The sequence below is a fragment of the Glycine max genome, chromosome 17 (assembly GCF_000004515.6).
Source record: "Glycine max cultivar Williams 82 chromosome 17, Glycine_max_v4.0, whole genome shotgun sequence".
Lineage (NCBI taxonomy): Eukaryota > Viridiplantae > Streptophyta > Magnoliopsida > Fabales > Fabaceae > Glycine > Glycine max.
The window spans coordinates 8,382,011-8,402,764 of NC_038253.2; the positions used below are offsets into that span (position 1 = coordinate 8,382,011).

The window sequence follows — 20,754 nt, forward strand, 5'->3', positions numbered from 1 at the left end:
TTATTATGTTATGTGCAGCCCACAGCTTTGTTAAACTGAAAGCCGTTGGATCGCAATTCTAAGGGCTCAGGCTCAGCGTCCCCCTCCATTCAGCTTAACTAACCCAACTTAACCCTCCCCTCTCACTCAATTTTCACCTTTTGCTGTTGCATCCCTGCCCTATCTTATTCAAATACTTCCTCATTTACAATCTTTCTTTTTCTTTTCCTCCTTTCCTTTTTTATTCAGAACTATTACTCCTCAAAAGTTTAGATTCTAGCGCTTTAATTAATTTACTGATCAAGATTTCACACACAAGGTAATCACTAATTACTTCTCAATTACACTTTTGAGGAGTGGATTTTCAAAGCAAATTTAACTGTTTTATACCTTAATCAAATGATAAAAAAAATTACCTTCATCCTTTTCAGCACTAATCTCAATTAATGACTGTGCATAGAAAAAAAAAACAATGTACAATAAGAGACGATAATAACAAAGAGGCGCAAACAAAATCAAGAATCAAGGGGCCACCAATACAATTCCACAAAGTAAATACCCCAACTAGAAAATATCGCGAATCTTTGGCTACACTCCATAGCCAAGTGTTTCAAAAGTCTATATATACATAGCTCGAGTAAAGCTAGGTTTGCCAAACCAAAGAGCCGAACCCGGCCTTTAGGGAAAAAAAGAAGAAAAAAAAAATCCCTTCTCTTTTTGTTTCCCTCTCTTCTCTCTTCCATGGAAAAAATGGCGGCAGCTTCTAGAAAACCAAGAAGCGCAGTAATTGGATCCCTTTCTTCAACCCCTAGGTTCTGCAACTCTCACTCTACATCATCATCTTCTTCTTCCTCAGCTTTCGCTTCTTCCACCTCCAGCTTCACCTCTCGCTCCTCCTCCTTCTTTCACCGCTCTTGCTCTCCAACACGTGTCAACCTCTACGGTTCCACCGCTCCCTCCGTCCGGTTCTCCCTCGACCGTTCGGTCTCTCCGAACCGCTCCATCTCGGTGGCGCCGCGAACCGGCGCTTCAAGGCAAAGCAGTAGCCCGCACCACCAGCAGAAGCGGACCTGCATGTGCTCGCCTACGACGCACCCTGGCTCCTTCCGTTGCAGCCTCCACAAGAAGAGCCACGCTCCGGCGCCGTACTCGCCGCACCGCCTCAACGCGCGCAGATCCGCGATGACGAACTCGCTCGTGAGAATTCGCGGCGTCGAAGGAGATCTCGTGAAGCGAGCTCTCGCCGCGTTGATTCGACCTTCCTCGCACCAGCAGAGAAGGCGAGGAGACTTTTACCCGAGGCCTAGCAGGCTCTCCGTTATGTCCATGGCAGAGAGAGGTCATTTGAATTGAACTACTTCCCCTACCTCTACCGTTTCCGGCCACCGCGGACGGCGACGAAAACGGCGGCGACGGATCCAACCGAACTGGTTTGAGATCTAATGGATGCGCGGACGGTTTCCAAATCCAAGCGAAAACTGATTATGTGCTTCGTCTCTGTGTTTGCGTGTGTCTGTGTGTATATAATACAGAACTTATATATTCAGTTGCAGCCATTGATGGCCATTCTTGGAGCTTCTGGACCTAATTTTATGGAAAACGATTTTGATTAAAATTTAAAAACAAATAACTAATCCTCAATTAAAATTCAAAACTATATTCAGTCAAAATTTTGGTTCATTACAAATGTTCCACTTCGTTCAATTTTTTCAGTTCAATTTCAATGTCACGTCTCTTTTTTATTTCTTCTATAGTTTTCGTTTTTCTTTTTTAAGTTTTTATCTTCTCGTCGTGACGTGGCGTTTGTCATAAACTTTTCCGTGGTATCCGTTCGTCAACTTTGCCTTGTATTTATTTGTTGTGCGTTTTTTCGTAATCGTGTGTATTTCTCCGTATTTTTCACTGATATATTCCGTATTTTTCACTGATATATTTTCGTGTGTATTTGTTTACTTGGTGAGATACGTTTACAACACGTATTAATTCTTTTTAGTTTGATTTAATTATTTGTTGTTTTTATGCTATTAATAATTGTTTCTAGTGTTTGTTTTGCAGGGAATATATCTTTGGTGGCAACTGGCAAGTGGGGGGGCCAACACGGGACACGATAACGCATAACGGGATTGGTTGGATCCAACTCCAAGAACAGGATAAAGCTTTGTTAAGATTAGAGTGCAAGACACAATGTTTATCATCATCAATATAATCATATAATGATGCACCATTATTGCTGATGGAGTCTCTGGTAATGACGATAGAGACCCGTTTCCATTCCATGCCATAGACTGGATGAAAATTGAAATGATGAATGGCAGTGGCGTGAATATATATTTGTGGAATGTGACGTCCGGCATCAGAATTAGGATAGATAATGACTTGACCCTCAAAAGAAGAAAAACATTATGGCATGAATACTTCACACGGTACTTTACAGTTAAATGGAAATTAAAGTTAATGTTATAAATTTAATATCAAGATTTTCAAAAAATATAACTTATTTTTAAGTTATTCATTGAATATTATAACTTCATAATATAATAAAATAATTTCAAAAATTTAATGGTAGAGTTAATTTGTTATAATTTTTGTATATTCAATAATTAAATTTAAATTTTTTATCTTTCAATAATCAATTCATCACTATCTCACACTTTTTAAGGGTCAAAATAAATATTTAAAATTAAAATTAAACTTTTAAATTTTGTGGGGTCTAAAATATAAAACCTCACCAAAATGTTTGACAATTCAAATTATTATTTTTTATAAAAAAATACAAATATTAAAGTAAAATTATTAATAGTGGATTGTTATAATGAACTATACATTAATACAAATTTAATATAAATTTATTAGTCTTTTTTATATTTTAAACTATGTTTTTGATATTTATATAATTTGTGAAACACACATTTATAACATATTGTATAAACAGCATGACATACTGGTTGCTATGATTAATGACTAAACTTTTATAATTTAATAGTTATAAGATTCCATACGACTGTGTATATAATAGATAAAGAGTTGAAATTTAGTGCAGAGTTGAAATAGTATAAAAGAAAGTATCATCAGATTATGCAATGGCAAAACTTTTTCACTCTAATAAAAAAAGTTGAACTGATTTTAAAATAAAATATACTATATAAGTTATTGATAATACAAAAAATTATATGATGTTAGTAGTACTTAATAGTTAATACTATATTAAAATCCCACACAAATAACAACTTGGCCTAAGTTTGTGAAAAAATGGAGAACAAAGACTGGAATTTGAAGTTTGAAAGGGGTGGGGTTGGGGAACGGCCCTTGAGATGCACAGGGGGCCCTTAAGTCAATCGGTTAATATTATCTTGAATATATATATTATGTGTATATTATATGTAGGTTTGAAATGATTAGTAAGTGCGAGTAACATAAATTGTAGATTGGTGACGCATATTGCTGCGCCAGTCTTCTACGGCAATGTGAAGGCTTTCATATTCATCTAATTCAACTAGGCGCGTAATATACTTAATGCTGGTTTCTACAAACGCTTTCAACTAACTAGAGCAAGAAAGCAAGCCCATGCTTTTGCACGGCGAAACAACCATCAACTGTGATTGGACTTTTGAGTGCTCCACAGAAAAACAAAATACAATATATTGTAGGCGGAAAGACATTGCATTTGGGATTCATATCTGTTATGATAAGCAAAGATCTACGATTTTAATTAGTTTAAAGGTTTTTATATTATTAATTTAATCAGTATGAATAGCTATGTATTAGTATAAGATAAGATTATGTATGATAAAATTGACCATATAAGATAAGATTTTCCATGTTCAATTTAATCTTTGTATTTAATTTTAAAAAATAGGAATTACGTACATCCATCTCACTTAAAAAAATAAGTTAAAGTTTTAAATCTGTAATTTATCAAATATGGAACTCTCGTTTACTCTACTTAAATAATATTTTGAAATTATTAAATATACATTCTTTTAATTTAAGCTTATCAAAATTAACTTGAGACAAACTGAGTTGGTAAGGTAAAAGTAAAACGGCTCTTGAACCCAATACATAGAAGATAACCCGTAACTGAGTTCTCAGCCCAATAATTACTCACCATTCACCATAGTTATACGAAATTAGGACGTATTCGCAAGAAAAAGAACAACGAGGGCCCCCATTATTATAGATTCACAGCACTATACCATAATAATAAAGTTATAAAACTTGCAGTGGGCAAGGAAGTGAACGAACAAAAGTGGATAAGCTGATAATGTTGAAGCTCTCGAATGCGACGTGACTTTATGGACCAACGCTTTTGTTTCCTTCTATTGTTACCACTTCTGGCTATTTGTCGTTCAACTTCAACATCGGTTCTATATCTACACTATACATGTCGTCAACTTTTTCTTTAGTACTGTTTCCAAATATGAGAAATGTCCTCATATATTCATTAACTGGGACGCTGGTAATCAAATAATCGCGATTAAAGAGAAAATTCTAGCAAAATGAATAGATGATTTTTCGTTTTTCATACCATTCCAATTTATAACTCGTGAGTGATTAATTTCTTGCAAATGTTAAAAGATAGAAGGATACATTTAGTGGCAGATTATAGTATCTTAAACACGATTTTTTCTAAAGAAGGATATATTTGAGAGAGAGAAAAAATAAAATTGCATGTTTAATGGATAAATCCTTATACTTTATCTATATTTTCAAAAAGGTCCTTATGATACTATAATGTAAACTAATGACATGTCGCGAGCAAAAGCAAAGTTATACTAAAAAATAAAACATAAAGACTTTGCTAATAATTTAAACTTAAAAGAATTTATATAAAAAATAATATAAATTCATTTCCTTTTTTATTTATCCTTTTGTATGTTATAATTGTTATGCCATGAAATCACATGCCACTACTTAAAGTGTTTATTGTATTTAAGTAACATTGGACTTGTTGGGCGAACATGAGATGGCCCTTGACCCTTCTAAGTTTTAACAACTCCAGATATTTTATAGGGTGAAAACTAGGAGCACTAATTACTAGAGTTGTCATTGTTCAGAATTATAAGATTTTGGGAACCCTTGTCAGGAAGGCAGTACACAACGTGAAGGCCATTTCTCCACGAGCAATAGAGCAAGATGCTCTTGTACAATAATTGAGATTTAATCGCATCTTAATCTGCTGCATGCCTGCTTTGACATGAAACTAATTAACAAACTATTTATCATATGGGAAAAATTGTTGATATAAGTAATTAAACACTTCATACTTAGAACTTAGATTCTTTAATCAGAATTTGAGATTTAACATCCAGCTTGAGTACAAGAATATAGAATTACAACTGAAAATATCATTTTATTTTAAAATAGACCGACAAATTAGGTGCCAACTAAAAAAATCTCAATAGTTACACCAAAGAAAAAAAAAACTAATTGTTCTACCATGCTTTGAGTAGAAGGCATAAACTCAATTTTCCATTCCATCGGAGTGGGACTCCTATGTGGCTGTGTCAAGAAATTTCAGTATAGATGTTATTGTTTGTTTGTTACATGAGAGAATTGAAACCATAAACGCATTAGTTTTGGTTTGGTCAGAGAAAGTTTACAAAGCAACGGTGGAGTGGGTCCCACTCTTAGGAGGGCCCTTATGTATTTGTGTTTGGGATTTCATGGTTCACTACGTGGCAATGGCATGTGCAGATACCGGTTAAGTCCGCGGGGTGCTTGATGTTTGGATGTGAAGACGGTGTTTCTGTCTTCTTATATTCTTGGGCATATGATTGCATAGAACAAGAGATAGGGATAAGAAGATTTTTCCCCCATCAAAATAGCAACAGATTGTAGAGATATGGAACAAGAGATGTGGTTTTTCAGATGTGTTCTTTGACTTAGAAGCCACTTCTATGTAATAATTGTCATAACTTAGCATGGTTTTGATTTGGGAATATCTAATTGATAGTTGTTAATAGTGTTTTTTGGTTTGGTTTCAACTAATGTTTATGTAGAAAGTCATTCAATTCAAATTTTATGTTTTTGATTCGGTCGATTATTTGATTTTTCAAAGACCATGTCTACTAAATAAAACATTAGGATCTAAATTATAAATCACTTAATAAAAAAATATAAAACACTATGGTTGAGAGAAGAAACTCTATTAAAATTTTACAGAGTATTTATTTAAAAATTTAAGTTTTTTTTTACCAAAGTAATCTTAAATTTTATAAATATAAGAAATGTTCATATACATTTTTTTATGTCATTAATTTTTTATGATTAATTTTTATCAAAAATCATTGATTAATTCACCTATTATGAGATTTCTTTTTCTAATTATGTTTTTTTATCAACAATACTCAAGTTAAAGATTTTGTTTTAGAAATTCAAATATAGTCTTATTCGACAATGTAATATAGGTGATCATACAGAAATTTAACAAAACACACAACAAGATGTTATTTTTCTTGTAGACATAATTTAAATAATAAGACCTAGAATAATTTCATAAGAATTTACCTATATAAATAAATTAATTTAGAAAAGGAAATTAAAATAATAAAACGTAACTTATATAATAAGATTATGGGAAAAATAAACAGATATAGTAATTTCATAATATTTTCTTAAATAAGTACAAGTGGTATGATAATTTTATAAATAAAATTACAAGTGCATATAAATTTGATTTAGGCTATCGTGAATCAGTTTTCAAAATTACATCTGCAATTTCACTCGGTCTACTAAAAAGTTTTGGTTATTTAAATTTTAATTTTTAATTTTTTCAGTTTTACAATTTTTTTTTTTTTTGTAATTTGTATTAAGCTAGATCGATTGTCAACACCTCCATTTAACGTTTCACAAATATGTCTGTTCAATTCGTGAAACTTTTCTTGGAACATTTTTATATTAGTAGTATTATCTAGTATGGTAACATTTTCTGTTTCTAATTACAAACGTTGAAACCAAATAAACCTTGAACTTGAAGTATATATGTTCGCATTAATTTAGAAAAACCGCTGCTACTACTTAGGCCAGGGTAGAAGGTGCAGGAGATGGATCATTCCAAAATTTTGGGTCCAAGAAATCATAAGCCCAAGATTGTTTTTGTTTTGGACCTGGATTTTTGAAACACAGACTTGGGCTATTTCAAGACAAAAAACAAAACCCTTTTACTTATTTGAAACCTGGGGTGTTTAATATCGAGACGGCTTCTAATATGGGGAAGCAAAGTAGGTTGTGTACCATAAGAAAGTGTCTTTGACTCTCAGATTTTATATTTTCAGTAGAGAAACTTTTAAAAGAACTTATGACTTGTATTCAACATAATTTATTCATAGGGGCAGCAGACCGTGTCTCATCCGTAACTAATTGTTTTTAGAAAACAATAGTACCAATTAGTTAGAGACAAAGAGATGAACAAAAGTTGAAAGAGTCTCGATATTTTTTTAATAATTTTAATATAATTTTATTTTCTTACAAAATGGATCTAGTCATAAAATGAAACTTAACAAAGTTGGAGAAGACATGAAGTACACATGGATTCTTAAATTAATTGTTATTATTTTGTAAAGAGATACCCTACAGATGAGACCACTTAATCTTTGCTCATGACTTGCAATGCAAAATCCATCCAAGGGCAAAAAAAACTTTAATATGATACATAACCTACTTCACTTTCCTATGCTAGAAGCCGTCTTACCAAAACAATATATTTATTGGTTTGCAACACCCTTTGTTTTATGAATACTACAATGGGGTTGCATTGAAAATTAGGAGGAGCACCTCAATTAAAAAACAATCACTTTTGATTGTTTAGCCGGCACTACTTAGAATTTTCCCGACGGTGGTTTCCAGTTTAGGTGACAACCGTTAGCTGAAAAAGACTGAAGTCTACTGAGAATTTGTATCTGTAGGATAAATTTTTTACAAGTTTTTGCACAACAAATATTGGAAGATAATAATAGAAGAGTGTGTGTTAAAATGATTAGTGTAATGGAAAAGGATAAAAAAATATGAATAATGTAAAACAAATCTAATTATAATAAAATTTACCTTCTAAATATTTTAAAAAATGGGTATTGTATGTTCCCGAACATGTGGTAAAAAGTAATTTAAAGCATTTAATAAGATGCATTTAATATTTTTTGGGTGTATACATTTAATACTTTTATAACGTGTGTGACCATTGACCACACAATTGAAATTCCTGGCCTTTGGGCCTCCACTGAGAGAAATAAAAAACAATTGAAATTCCTTAAAAAATAATATAAGCACTTTACTTGCATATTCTTTGTTTGATTTTTCAGACTACCTTCTTACCCAAAATATGAAAAGAAAAAGAAAAGTGCTAAAATGAAAATCCCTCTAACATCATTTTTTGTTTCTTTTTCCCTCTGACGCATGAATTTTGTAATCGTACCAAATATCACACAGTTAAATATTCTGAGTCCCTTACACTGTCTAATTACATTAGTGTAGGTCTTTCTCCATTGTCACAAAAAAACCAATATGTAAAACGATTTTTTTTTTTAGGTTAACAAGTAATGCTGTATTTTTTTTTACGTAAGTAATTCTTTTTAGATTTATTGTCATAAGATTATAATATATTTTAAATTAAATTAAAGATGGTACACTCCATTCACTTTAAAGATAAATTTACTTCCAAAAATTTTTATTAAGAAAAATAAAATTTTCCGTTTGCTTTGTAAGTGATTAAGAAATACATTAGTGAAGTTTGAAATAACAAGGATGATAAGGTAGTTCGCGAACTACCTTATCATCCTTGTTCGAGTATGGAGTTGGACTTCTTATGCGAGTAGTCTAATGTTAATCTTACAGCTGAACATAAATTTTATTTTAGAAAAATTTAAGAGAACTTTATGTTTAGATCGTTTTTGTATTTAATTATTTTTAAAAATTATAATCGGACCGACAAAGAGTTGATAGTGTTTATTATTCAAATCTGTATAATCAAACATTATATAATAATCTCAATAAACAAAATAGGTTTTAATAATAAATAACTTTTCGAAACTTATAATTAAAAATTAAAATTAATTTTTGGTTAACTTTTATTTTCTTATTTCATACAGTATCTAATAATCTATTAATTTAAATACAAAAATAATTAATACAAATAATTTCGTAAATTATTTACCTTGTTAGATTATAGGTTGACATATAATTGGAAATTATTAATTTTTTAATATTATATTTAAAATTATATTTTTAAGATGATTTTTGATTTATTAATAAGACAAAAGTCTTTACACTGACAGGATATTGAAATAAAACTCTAATTTCATTTTTTTATAAGTTTACTGAAAAATGATCTTGTAAAATAATCAAAACTATATATATATATATATATATATATATATATATATATATATATATATATATATATATATATAATATTTAAATATACAACTTATAGAAATTGTCACTAACATTCTTTATTTTTTAATCCAATCTGAATACATTTGATTAGAATAAATACCAATGGAATGCAGGAATGAAACTTCCTTGGCGTAGTGGCCCAAAAAATTGAAAACAAAGTGTGTCACGACAAGGGCGTAGTGTGTCAATATAATGTTACCTTCTCTTTATTAATAGTATTGTCGTCATTATAAAAATAAAAAAAAATCTACTCACTACGTACTTTATTCAAATGATTTTGTACAGAAAATAGACATAAAATTTACTAATTTCAGACTCGTCAACTCAACATCTATAAATAACAGAAGCCAAACCTATGCAGGTTTGATATCTTCTTTCTTTCTTTCTGTTGCTCAAATTAAATCATACTAATATGGATGTTGAAGTATGTTCATGCGAAAATATGCCTCTCAACCACTTAAAACACTATTGATCCACGCCACCACAAAAGCATCCTAAAATCACCATACACATCACACGGAACGGACTAGTATTTGCCCAAAAAGCCAAGAAACGAAACTAGACATAGGAGACACCCAGACATTTCGGTACTGACACAAATTAACAAATGCTAGTTTGAAAGGAAGGTGCATCTCACGAACACCATATTATGAGAAAGCTCCACACTTTTGTTCGCATGCCAATTAGTACACCAAATTTAAGAAAAAGACTGTATTTTTAAAATCGACACAAGCCTTCTCAAAAATACATTTATCACATATAATTTATTTATTTTTTGCCTTTATTTGGAAGTCTTGGCACGTTTTTGCAAGTAGGCTAAAAGTAAATGGTTGGTCCGTCCACAGTAACCACACAAACTTTATTTCTGTTCTGACTCTAAAACTGATTGATTCTGACCCTTTGCCTTGATTCCTCATTTTGTGAAGCCAAGGTGAGTTTTTTTTTTTTTTTTTTGTTAAAGGTGAGTTTGAACACAAGTGAGGGAAATAAAAAATGTTGCGAGTGAAGGGAGGGAAGAGACCACCTTGGGTGGGACTTGGAGCTGCAGTGTGGGTTCAGATTGCTTCAGGAAATGGTTACTGTTTCCCTCTCTATTCCCATTCCTTGAAATCCGTTTTGGGTTTCAACCAGAGCCAGATTACCCTTCTTGGTGTTGCCAATGATATTGGTGAGAATGTTGGCATTCTTCCCGGACTCGCCTGCAACAAGTTTCCTCCTTGGCTCATTCTCTTCATCGGTGCTCTCTTTTCTTTCCTTGGTTTTGGTGTTCTCTGGCTTGCTATCACCAAAACACTTGATTCTCTTCCTTTCATCTTGGTAACTTCATCTCATCAAATTTTCTGTCTTTTTCTTCTTTCTGGGAGCATAGATTTGATTCTGTTCTTTTTATTGGTTGTTGGGTATTTAATATCTTATAGACAAACTTGATCTGAGATAAAATCAAAGGAATTATGTTGGACCAGGACTTGTTATTCGAGAATAATTGTAGTATGAGTATCAAACATTTTCAAACTTGTGTGAAATTTAGAATCCTTGTTATTATTATTATTATTATTATCATCGTTATTATTATTATTATTATTTCTTCATTCATATTTTTTTTTTCATTGTATTTTTGATTCATTTAGTAATGGCTATTAATAGTATTGTTTGTTAAGCTGTACATGGAGTTGAAAGGGCCTAGTTAATTATCACCTCTTTCTATCTATGGTGTTACAGCTATGGTTTGCACTTGCTGTTGCTACCAACAGTTGTGCATGGTTATCTACTGCTATTCTTGTCACCAACATGAGAAATTTCCCTGTCAGTAGAGGCACAGTTGCAGGAATCCTGAAAGGTTATTCGGGACTCAGTGCTGCAGTTTTTACTCAAATTTACAGCGTGGTTTTTCACAATTCTTCATCCAAGTTCCTTTTGTTTCTTGCCATTGGTATTCCTGCTTTATGCTTCAGTACCATGTTTCTTGTTCGGCCTTGTACTCCTGCTTCTGGTGATGATTCTGCTGAAAAGGGGCATTTTTTGTTTATCCAAGGTGCTAGTGTGGCCATGGGTTTATATATTCTTGCTACAACTCTACTTGACAACTTTATCCACATAAGGGACAGTGTTTCATATGCTTTGTTGGCTGTGATGATTCTTCTTCTCTTGGCTCCACTTGTTATCCCTATAAAGATGACACTGTGTCCCAGAAAAGCCTCTAGCACAGAAATTCCTGAGGAACATGTTGGATCTACAGACTATTTGGTTCAAGATGGCAAAGACAACGTAGAGCCATTGCTATCATCTTCATCAGCTAGTGGTCTTGGAAGTTTTAATGATGTGGTGGATGGTTCAGCTGAGGTGGCTATGCTTCTTGCTGAGGGTGAGGGAGCAGTGAGGAAGAAGAGAAGGCCCAAAAGAGGGGAAGATTTTAAGTTTACTGAGGCTCTAGTTAAGGCAGATTACTGGTTACTATTTTTTGTTTACTTTGTTGGTGTTGGAACTGGGGTTACTGTACTTAATAATTTGGCTCAAATAGGCATTGCACAAGGTATGGAAGATACCACAATCTTGCTGTCACTTTTCAGTTTTTTCAATTTTGTGGGTCGGCTTGGTGGAGGAGTTGTTTCAGAATATTTTGTCAGGTAATTAATTATGTTTGGTAAAGTTAAGATTTTGCTCTCGCGCTCATATCAGTTAAAATCTTTAAGAGATCAGTGTAATCATTTCGGATAATTGGATGCCATGGTACTTTGACTAGCACTTGTTATTTGCACACTACAGTGGTTACTCCTAACATATCTAATGTGAAAGTCAATTGTGTTTAAGTGTTTGTTTATTTTGAGATTTTTCAATCAATAAGAAAATCATCTTCAAGATAATTATTTGATGCTAGTGTAATAGGTCTTTATACGCATTTACTATTTGTTCTTGGTTTGATTACTCATTTAGGCTTTACATTTGTACAATCACTACATTTAAGTCATGACATCTAACAATTAATCGTTTTAGTCCTGACACATTTTTTAATCATTTTTAGTCTCTACTCATACAGCTGTAATCTGTTTTAGTTCCTTCAATTTTGGACAACAAAGACTAAAAATTGTGTGCAATAAATAGAGTAAGTATAAGCATCAAATCAGTAACTAAAACCTTCATTCTTATTCTTGTCATCTAAAAATTAATTGATGTATGAATAAAGTTCAATTGTTTTGACAATTCGCAGGACAAAAACGATTCCAAGGACAATTTGGATGACATGCACGCAGATAATTATGATCTTCTTGTACCTTGTGTTTGCCTATGCTATCAAAGGAACCCTTTATCCTGCAATTGCAGTTCTTGGTATCTGCTACGGCGTGCAATTTTCCATAGTGATTCCCACTGTTTCGGAGCTTTTTGGTTTGAAAGACTTCGGTCTATTGAGCAACTTCATGGCTTTGGGGAACCCACTTGGTGCATTTCTTTTCTCTGCTCTTCTAGCAGGACATATATACGACAATGAGGCAGCAAAACAACACGGTGTAGGCCTCATTGCTTCAAGTGTTGCATGCATGGGTCCAAATTGTTTCAAGCTAACTTTTTTTACTCTGGCTGGTGTCTGTATTGCGGGAACCATCTCCAGCATTATCTTGACTATTAGAATTAAGCCCGTGTACCAAATGCTTTATGCTGGGGGTTCTTTTAAGCTACCTCAAACTTCAGGCCACTAAAAAGTAGTGAAGTTGAATAACACAAACAAATAAAGCAGATCACTCCTTGGTTTCTTTTCTAGACAACCCTGTTTTGTTTATCTGCTATTTCCTGGTCTTCCAATATATGCTACATGGCTGATCAACAATCTGTTAGTCAAGGAATGTTGGCTTCGTAGGTGTGACCATGTTGGTTTAGTTAGTATATAACTCGGTTCAGAATTTTGGAATTTTACCTTTAGAATGCTTGTTTTAGCATGCATGTTGGGATATAATGCTGACCACTGAAAAGTGATAAAGGTAAATGATCTGATACGTGTGATCTGTATACACACATGGTTGTAGGGGAATTAATCTATCAGGTGCTTGGAACTATCACATATTTTAATATATGTGATGATAATGATACAATTAATGAGCTTATTAGCTATTATTAAATGTATGATTTTGGTTTTAATTTGTTGAAGTCTGAAAGTGATCTTTGGACTGTAGTCTCAATTCTTTTGAATGCATAGCATAGCTTCCCCCGCCCCTCCCAGAAAAAAAAATAATTAACTACTGTAGCTCAATTTTTATGTGTTTATCACTATATTTTTTCTTCCTATTCCTTCATCTATTCACCAAAAGACATACACCGTCTTAATATAAATAAACTTAATTGCTGTTCATCGACATCTGGGATTGTTACTTTATAATATGATATTAGGACCTCGTAATGCCGTTGTCAAAAAATAATAATGTATAAACCAGTGGCTGTAGAATAAATACAAGAAAGTGTTGCAGCAAAACATGACATTTCATATCATAGTTGCTAGATGTTACGTTCCTATTATGATATTATCTATAAAATTTAAAAAATTAAAGGTGTAAGCGTCACTCACCAAAAAAGAAATGACAAAACAAAATCAAGTTGGTTTGAGATCTTGGAACAGTGAAGGCCAGAGGGTGTGATCATCATCATCAAAATCAAAATCAGCTTTGGGCTTGTTATAAGGACTGTAACCCATTGGGCTCTCAGTTTCAGCCCTTGCTGCATCCGAAGGCCGTGGCAGTCTCGGGCTTCTATTCTCAACCAACACTCTTGGATCCAGAGGCCCAGACACTCTTGGACTCTTAGTTGTGGCCACAAATCTTGCATCCAAAGGCCCAGGCATTAAAGGGGTTCTACTATTAGTACTATTCATCATCATCATTCTCTCATGCATTCTTCCATCAAGTGGTCCAGATAGCTTCAAGGCCCTGCTGTGGACCATTTTCTCATGATGCATTCTACCACCATATTCCAAAGGTCCTGAAAGTGCTATGGTTCTGCTTCTATATATAGGAGGCACAGGGAAAGGCTTCTCTTTTTTTTCTTCCTTAAGTTCCTCACTCCCTTGTTGTTGCTTCCTCACAAGTGACCCTTTTAATTTCCCTTGATGGTACCAACTAATCTCATGTGGTGGTGGTGGTAGTGGTGGCGGCACTGACACATTCACCATGGAGCATGGCATGTGTTTGACTGCATGATGATCATGAGAAACAACAAACTTGTTCATGCACTTCCTTAGGCACTTTTTGATGACCCCAGAGAGCTTCTTATTGGGCCGTGCTGCTCCTCCTCCTTCTTGTTTCTTCACAAGCTTGAGAATCTCTAGCCTGTGCTTGGCAATTGAGATTCCCATGCTCTGAAGAAACTCGTGGTTGAAGTAGCAAGCATCTTCCAATTGGAGCTCGTTGCGGGCAAAGGTGAGGCCATAGTCGTAGATTAAGGAAGGTTCAAGAGTGGTTCTGGATAGCCAAGAGAACCAGTCCATGGATGATGATGATGATGATGGGGTTGTGCCAATATGGTAGGATATGCTAAGGTTTGAAGTGGTCATTGTGATTTATAAGGTATAAAGATATATAGATAAGGAGGTGTGGACATTGAGATGTGAGAATCAGTGCATAAATGATAAATGTGGTCGGTACGTGGGCTATTTATTTTTGGTTTTTTCAGACCATTTGCACTACCTTCCTTTTTTTTTTAAAAAAAAAGATGATGAAATTTGGATGGTAGTTGAGATTGAGAGTGACAACAGCCAATAAATTTGTTACGTGGAATTTTTCGGCATATTATAGTAAGGAAGGTTCACGGGTATTAGATAGTATGGGTTATGAGAATATTACAAAAAGCCAAAAAGGTTCAAATCCTCAAAGTTAGAACCTATTGCAGACATAATATTATATAGGAAACAACTAACCACCAGTTAGCACTAGGAAGTAAAATATGAATTGGGATAAAAATACTACTATCAAATAAGAGTGTGTCCTTGTGGTGCTTGATCACGTTAGATTAGGACAGTGCAGCACTTAAAGAGTGAGTAGCATGGATTAAATTAAGTTAAAGGAATCGAGGGCCCATGAAATGGGTTCATGGGAAGTAGTTAAGGCAAATCAAATTGGTAACCAACCTACTACCTATTTTTCCGATCATAGTCTAAGAAAAAAGTCCAAATGACCCACACCTTGAATTTTCGAGCCTAGTAATTAGTAGCACATACCTGCCGCTTTAATTAGAAAACAGTAATGAATGTATACTAGAAAAACAAGAGGGGAAGAGAAGCCATATAAATTGACATGGAATAAATATAATAACTGTTTCGGTAAGCATCCCATGTAGGTCTTGGCGATGATGTAATACTGCAATGCAATGAAGTAATTTTGTTCAATGAAGTCACAATTGGTGGGGCAATTCAATTCAATTGTCCTTGTTCCAAATACATACATAATTGATGAGAGAAGATGAGATGGTGGTAAAATTACTGTAGCAAAACCAATGGCGTCCAATTATTTCAGAAGCCAAAGAACACGGCAAGTTACCTGCAGAGTATGCAGTTTACATCCTCTGGTTTGGTTCAAATCAATGTTGTGCTGCACATGCCACAGTCCTTAACAAAAATGAGAAAGATTTCCGCTCTTGAATGAGAACACTTCTATTTTTGGTCTTAGAAAAAATTATTGTCATTTTATGAAGTTTAATCAATAAAAAATTCATCAGCACAAATTTCATATACTCTGATTATAAAATAGAATTTAATTAGAATTTACCCACTTGCTGAATTTTATAATAACAACTTCAAAAATGATTTTTTATTAGTTCAATAGTTGATAATCTGAAAATCTTTTATGCTTGATAAAATATGGCTTATAAGTTATAACTTAAACAAATTATCAAAAGAAACTGAATTAGACTCAATAAAATGTGGCTTATGACTTAACAAATTATCAAAAGAAGCTGAACTACAAACTATTGCATGGTCTTAATTTAATCATGGTCGTCACAGTTGTGTCAGTAGCCTTGGATCCATTCACCTAAGCACCATCTACATTGATTTCCTTCAAAGTTCTAACTAAGCCATGGTTGGTCTATGGTTCTGATTTGTAAATTTTATGCCTTAGCTGGAGTTGACAGTGAACTACATATCAACGTGGCCGAATCCAACTGATATCCCGTGAGATATTAAATGGTATATTGATTGTTTGGGTCTGGATCAAAATTGCAAAGGGGGGGGGGGGGGGGGGGCGAGGGAGGTGCGCAGTACTAGTACTAGTAGTTCCTTTAATCTTGACCTATACTATGGTGCATATTTTACTAACTCATACTTTCGGCATTATAATTTTTTTAAAACAAAATAACAAGTAAAATCTACCAAAATTTATGATTTTTAAAAAAATTATTTAATAATAAGAAGTGTATTAAAAACAATGTGTTATGAGCATTTTACTAGGATTATTAAGTATTTAAATAATTACCTGTTGGTGTTTATTATATATCAATTTTTTCTTAGTATTTGAATATTTATAATTTATTGATATCAAAAGTTAGAGATATTTAGTTATTTTTGTTGACTATAATATATATTGATACGAATTTATTTTCATGAGAAGTATTAATTAATTTTTATTAAAGATCATGAACACATACAATATGAGTTATTCTTTTCCAACAAAGTTTATTTCATATCTAAAAGTTCATCATAAATCAAATTTTAAGTTGTTAATAGTTATTTTAATTTATGCAACCCACTCTGCTCTATGTAACTTATCTCTCTGTCTGTCACCTGTTTATAAATATTGTGTTCTCCCACTTTCACATTAATCTCAACTCAACTTTACGATGTTTTCTTGGGGCAGAAGATTCCAACTCTCTCTACGGCATAGCATAAGGCCGTTTGGCAGCCAATCACAAGCCTCCACGTCATCATCATCTTCTTCTTCTTTCAGCTCCTTTGGTGGGTCCGGACATGGTGACAAGAGGGTCAGAGACTTTGAGGTCTTTCTTAGATCAATCACTTCTGGGGTTGTGATTGTTAGCTCCACCTTAGGCTATTGGTATTGGTCATCTTTGTCTTCTCCTGGTGCCAATTCTCTTCAGTCATTTGCTGATGATGATTATGCTAACGAGGAGGATCAGCTCCAACAAAACGATGAAAACAAACCCAAGTTCCTCTTCAATGGTACATACCCTCCTTTTCTCCCATCACTTACGTCGCATGTAGCCTGCTTTATTACATTTATTTTGTGATTTTAGTGCTTTCAATTTCTATTTGCAATGCTGAATGTTTTTCTCTTAATTTAGCCTTCAATAAATTTTCATAGGCATCATGGAATTGTTAGGTTGGATAGAATAGAAGTTGGTTTTAACCTATCATTCAAATACTCTCAAAAAAAAAAAACTATCATTCAACTATGGGTTGACATGTAACTGAAAAATATTGCCTCAAGTAATAATTACTTAAAAAGTTATATCTGTACTGAATTTTAATTGGTTGATATTGTAAAATTTTAGTGTATCAAAATTAAACTTATAGAACTTTGCATTACAGAAATATTGAGGATATAGACTAATAGACATAGGATTTTTGTAGTTTAATTGTTACTTTATTTGCTTTGTTGCAAATATTTAGATTTGTTGCATGTGTTCTCATTTGATGCAGATGGCTATAGAAGAAGAGTATTCTTCAATTATGAAAAACGAATTCGCTTGCAGAGCCCCCCTGAAAAGGTAATCAATTTGTCATTATGTATTTGTATAATGATCAGCCATGTTGTTTCTATAGCTTCATTAAAGAGAAGCAAATTGTTACTATGGGATATTCACCATGTTTAAGTGCAGGTTTTCCAGTACTTTGCCTCTGTTCGATCCCCTAGTGGTGAGGTTTTTATGACACCTGCCGATTTGATGCGTGCCATTGTTCCTGTCTTTCCTCCTTCTGAATCAAATCGTGTTAGAGAGGGTTTCCTAAGAGGGGAACTGGTTCCTGGCGAGTTGCAGTGTGAACCTTCAAAAAATTTTATGCTCTTTGACACTAACAATGATGGACTCATTTCCTTTGTTGAGTGAGTGTTTGTTGTCCTTTTTATTTGCTTAAAACTTTTCTGTCATGTCACACATTGTTTCTGAGTTCAAGTGCTATGTAATTTGGATAACAAAAACTATTCTTTCTCGACACCACACCAGGTACATCTTTTTTGTTACTCTCCTCAGCATACCAGAGTCCAGTTTTTCAGTGGCTTTTAAAATGTTTGATATTGACAACAACGGGTAGGATTCTTCTCCTTTCCTTCCAGAACATGTCATAAGCTGTATTTACTAATTACATGAAGCCTTGGCCTTCAATTTCGTTGATGGGATTTGAAATGAGCTTCGGCCTGTTGTGCTGTGTGTCATCAATGATTCTTTTGGCAATGTATATACACATGCTAGTGAAATTCATGATTCTTTTGGCAATGTAAACACACACGCTAGTGAAATTGTTCATCATTTAGATATGGATGTTTCTATAATGAACAAATGATTTTCTTCACTATTATTTAGTTAAAGAATCAAATGTAAACGTCTATCTTTTGGCTACATCACTACAACGAGTTTTCAATTGCTCATACTCTAAAAGTTCAACCATATTAACTGTTTAAGCTAATTTAATATGACATGCTCCGTATAAAACATAGCACATAACGAGTTGAATGTGTTAGACACTTCAGACATCAATTGGAACAGACATGAAGACAGACAAATGTATACAAGATTTAGTTACAACTTACAATATCAACCGGATTGCAGAAATGGATTAAGATTACTAGTCAGATCTGTCTGTATAAAAATTTGGATTTTTGTTTTAGGTTTTTGGACTTCTGAATATTTTAAAAAAGAGTTTGTCAACAGGGAAATAGTAAAGCAAGAATTCAAGAAAATGATGGCCTTGATGAGATCACAAAACAGACAAGGGGCTAATCACAGAGATGGACGACGCCTTGGCGTTACAGCTTCTATAGAAAATGGGGGTCTCTTGGAGTATTTTTTGGCAAAGAAGGAAATAAATGCTTACAGCATGAAAGATTTGTTCAATTCTTAAGACAGCTACATGATGAGGTATGTGAGTTTCCCGTATGCTGTCTTAGAAATGTTTTAATGGTGTCCTAAGTGTTGGAGTGGTAAGTGAGGGTGAAGTCTGGCATTAAGTAAGAATAGACATGTTGAGTAACATATAAAAGGGAAGAACTAGTAAATCAAATGCTTTAAGATTTTGAATTAGATATTGTGTAAAGTTTACTTGTGTGATTTGTTTGTCGCCCATTTATGGAAATCTCTCTATGTTTATCCCTCGTATTCTGTAACAATAAGACCCAATCATCTAGGTAGCAACTAGAATTCTTTCGGCTGAAAATTCTACTCAACTTCACCAAAATATGTTGAAAACTTTGTGAAATTTTTAGTTTGAATCAATGTAATTATGCATCCTTAAAGATTGCAAAAATCTTTTGTGATTAACATTACACTGCTCTTATAATTTAATTTACAGATCTTGAGGTTAGAGTTTTCCCATTATGACTACAATAAAAAAGGAACCATTTCAGCCAAAGATTTTGCCCTGTCCTTGGTTGCATCCGCAGACATCAATCACATAAACAAACTATTGGATAGGGTCGAAGAATTAAACAGTGTCCAGAACCTAAGAGACAAAAGAATTACATTCAAGGAGTTTCAAGATTTTGCAGAATTACGCAAGAAGTTGCACTCCTTCTCTCTGGCCATATTCAGTTATGGAAAAGTTAATGGGGTCTTGACAAAATCTGATTTTCAGAGAGCAGCATCACAGGTACTAATACCTCCCTCCCTATGCCAAACTAAACGTACACCATTTCTAATCCATGATTAATTTCTTACGGTATTATATTTCTATTCATGCAGGTGTGTGGCGTCTGTATTTCAGATGAAGTGGTTGACATAATCTTTCATGTGTTTGATGCAAACCGTGATGGAAGCTTAAGTGCAAGCGAGTTTGTGAGAGTTGTACAAAGAAGGGAAAACAACAATTCATCACGTCATGGTGGCTTCGGGGGTTTAATATCCTGCTGGTGGAACTGTGTAAAAAACTGTTCATCAGCTAAGCTTCAATTTTGATGGAATACGTTCATAAGTATCCATATTGTTTTACTGTAATGAATTCAGCCATATACAACATCATTTAGGGAAACAGGCAGAAGATTCATTCCCGTAGCAGTGGAGATTTGTTGTCTAATATTTTGGTGGCCAAGTCTTCATGTATGAATATCTGTACATACTCACTCCAGCTACCTTAAATGTTAATTCTCGCCTTTCATAGAATCATAGCTTTAGTTTTATTTTGCCATCCTACAGTGTTGACACTTTATTTTTATTCAAGTGTTAATACTTGTAATATGACTT

The 20,754-nt window shown here is 33.6% G+C and overlaps 3 protein-coding genes and 1 pseudogene across 3 annotated transcripts; 3 read left to right on the plus strand and 1 right to left on the minus strand.

Annotated features, from left to right (window-relative positions):
* The first annotated feature begins 345 nt into the window (after positions 1-345).
* Positions 346-1,553, plus strand: LOC100786776 (uncharacterized). The gene has a single exon (XM_003549665.5). It carries the CDS (start codon positions 721-723, stop codon positions 1,330-1,332), a length of 612 nt encoding a protein of 203 aa, XP_003549713.1. The 5' UTR covers positions 346-720; the 3' UTR covers positions 1,333-1,553.
* Positions 1,554-10,017: 8,464 nt separating this feature from the next.
* Positions 10,018-13,478, plus strand: LOC100787328 (protein NUCLEAR FUSION DEFECTIVE 4). Its single transcript, XM_006600655.4, has 3 exons — positions 10,018-10,686; positions 11,089-11,993; positions 12,575-13,478. Exons 1-3 carry the CDS (start codon positions 10,363-10,365, stop codon positions 13,059-13,061), a joined length of 1,716 nt encoding a protein of 571 aa, XP_006600718.1. The 5' UTR covers positions 10,018-10,362; the 3' UTR covers positions 13,062-13,478.
* A 283-nt stretch (positions 13,479-13,761) lies between these two features.
* Positions 13,762-14,965, minus strand: LOC100775936 (uncharacterized). Its single transcript, XM_003550754.5, has one exon. The coding sequence runs from the start codon at positions 14,900-14,902 to the stop codon at positions 13,946-13,948; it is 957 nt and encodes a 318-aa protein (XP_003550802.2). The 5' UTR covers positions 14,903-14,965; the 3' UTR covers positions 13,762-13,945.
* Positions 14,966-17,138: 2,173 nt separating this feature from the next.
* Positions 17,139-20,673, plus strand: LOC100776482 (calcium uptake protein, mitochondrial-like; annotated as a pseudogene).
* Positions 20,674-20,754: the final 81 nt, after the last annotated feature.

What these genes read in the sequence shown, in the direction of transcription:
- LOC100786776 (XM_003549665.5), top strand. Translation starts at nt 721, where the DNA reads ATGGAAAAAATGGCGGCAGCTTCTAGAAAACCAAGAAGCGCAGTAATT.
- LOC100787328 (XM_006600655.4), top strand. Translation starts at nt 10,363, where the DNA reads ATGTTGCGAGTGAAGGGAGGGAAGAGACCACCTTGGGTGGGACTTGGA. An exon ending in ATTCTCTTCCTTTCATCTTG is followed by an intron (nt 10,687 to 11,088) that starts GTAACTTCATCT and finishes ATGGTGTTACAG; the next exon opens with CTATGGTTTGCACTTGCTGT. An exon ending in GTTTCAGAATATTTTGTCAG is followed by an intron (nt 11,994 to 12,574) that starts GTAATTAATTAT and finishes GACAATTCGCAG; the next exon opens with GACAAAAACGATTCCAAGGA.
- LOC100775936 (XM_003550754.5), bottom strand. Translation starts at nt 14,902, where the DNA reads ATGACCACTTCAAACCTTAGCATATCCTACCATATTGGCACAACCCCA.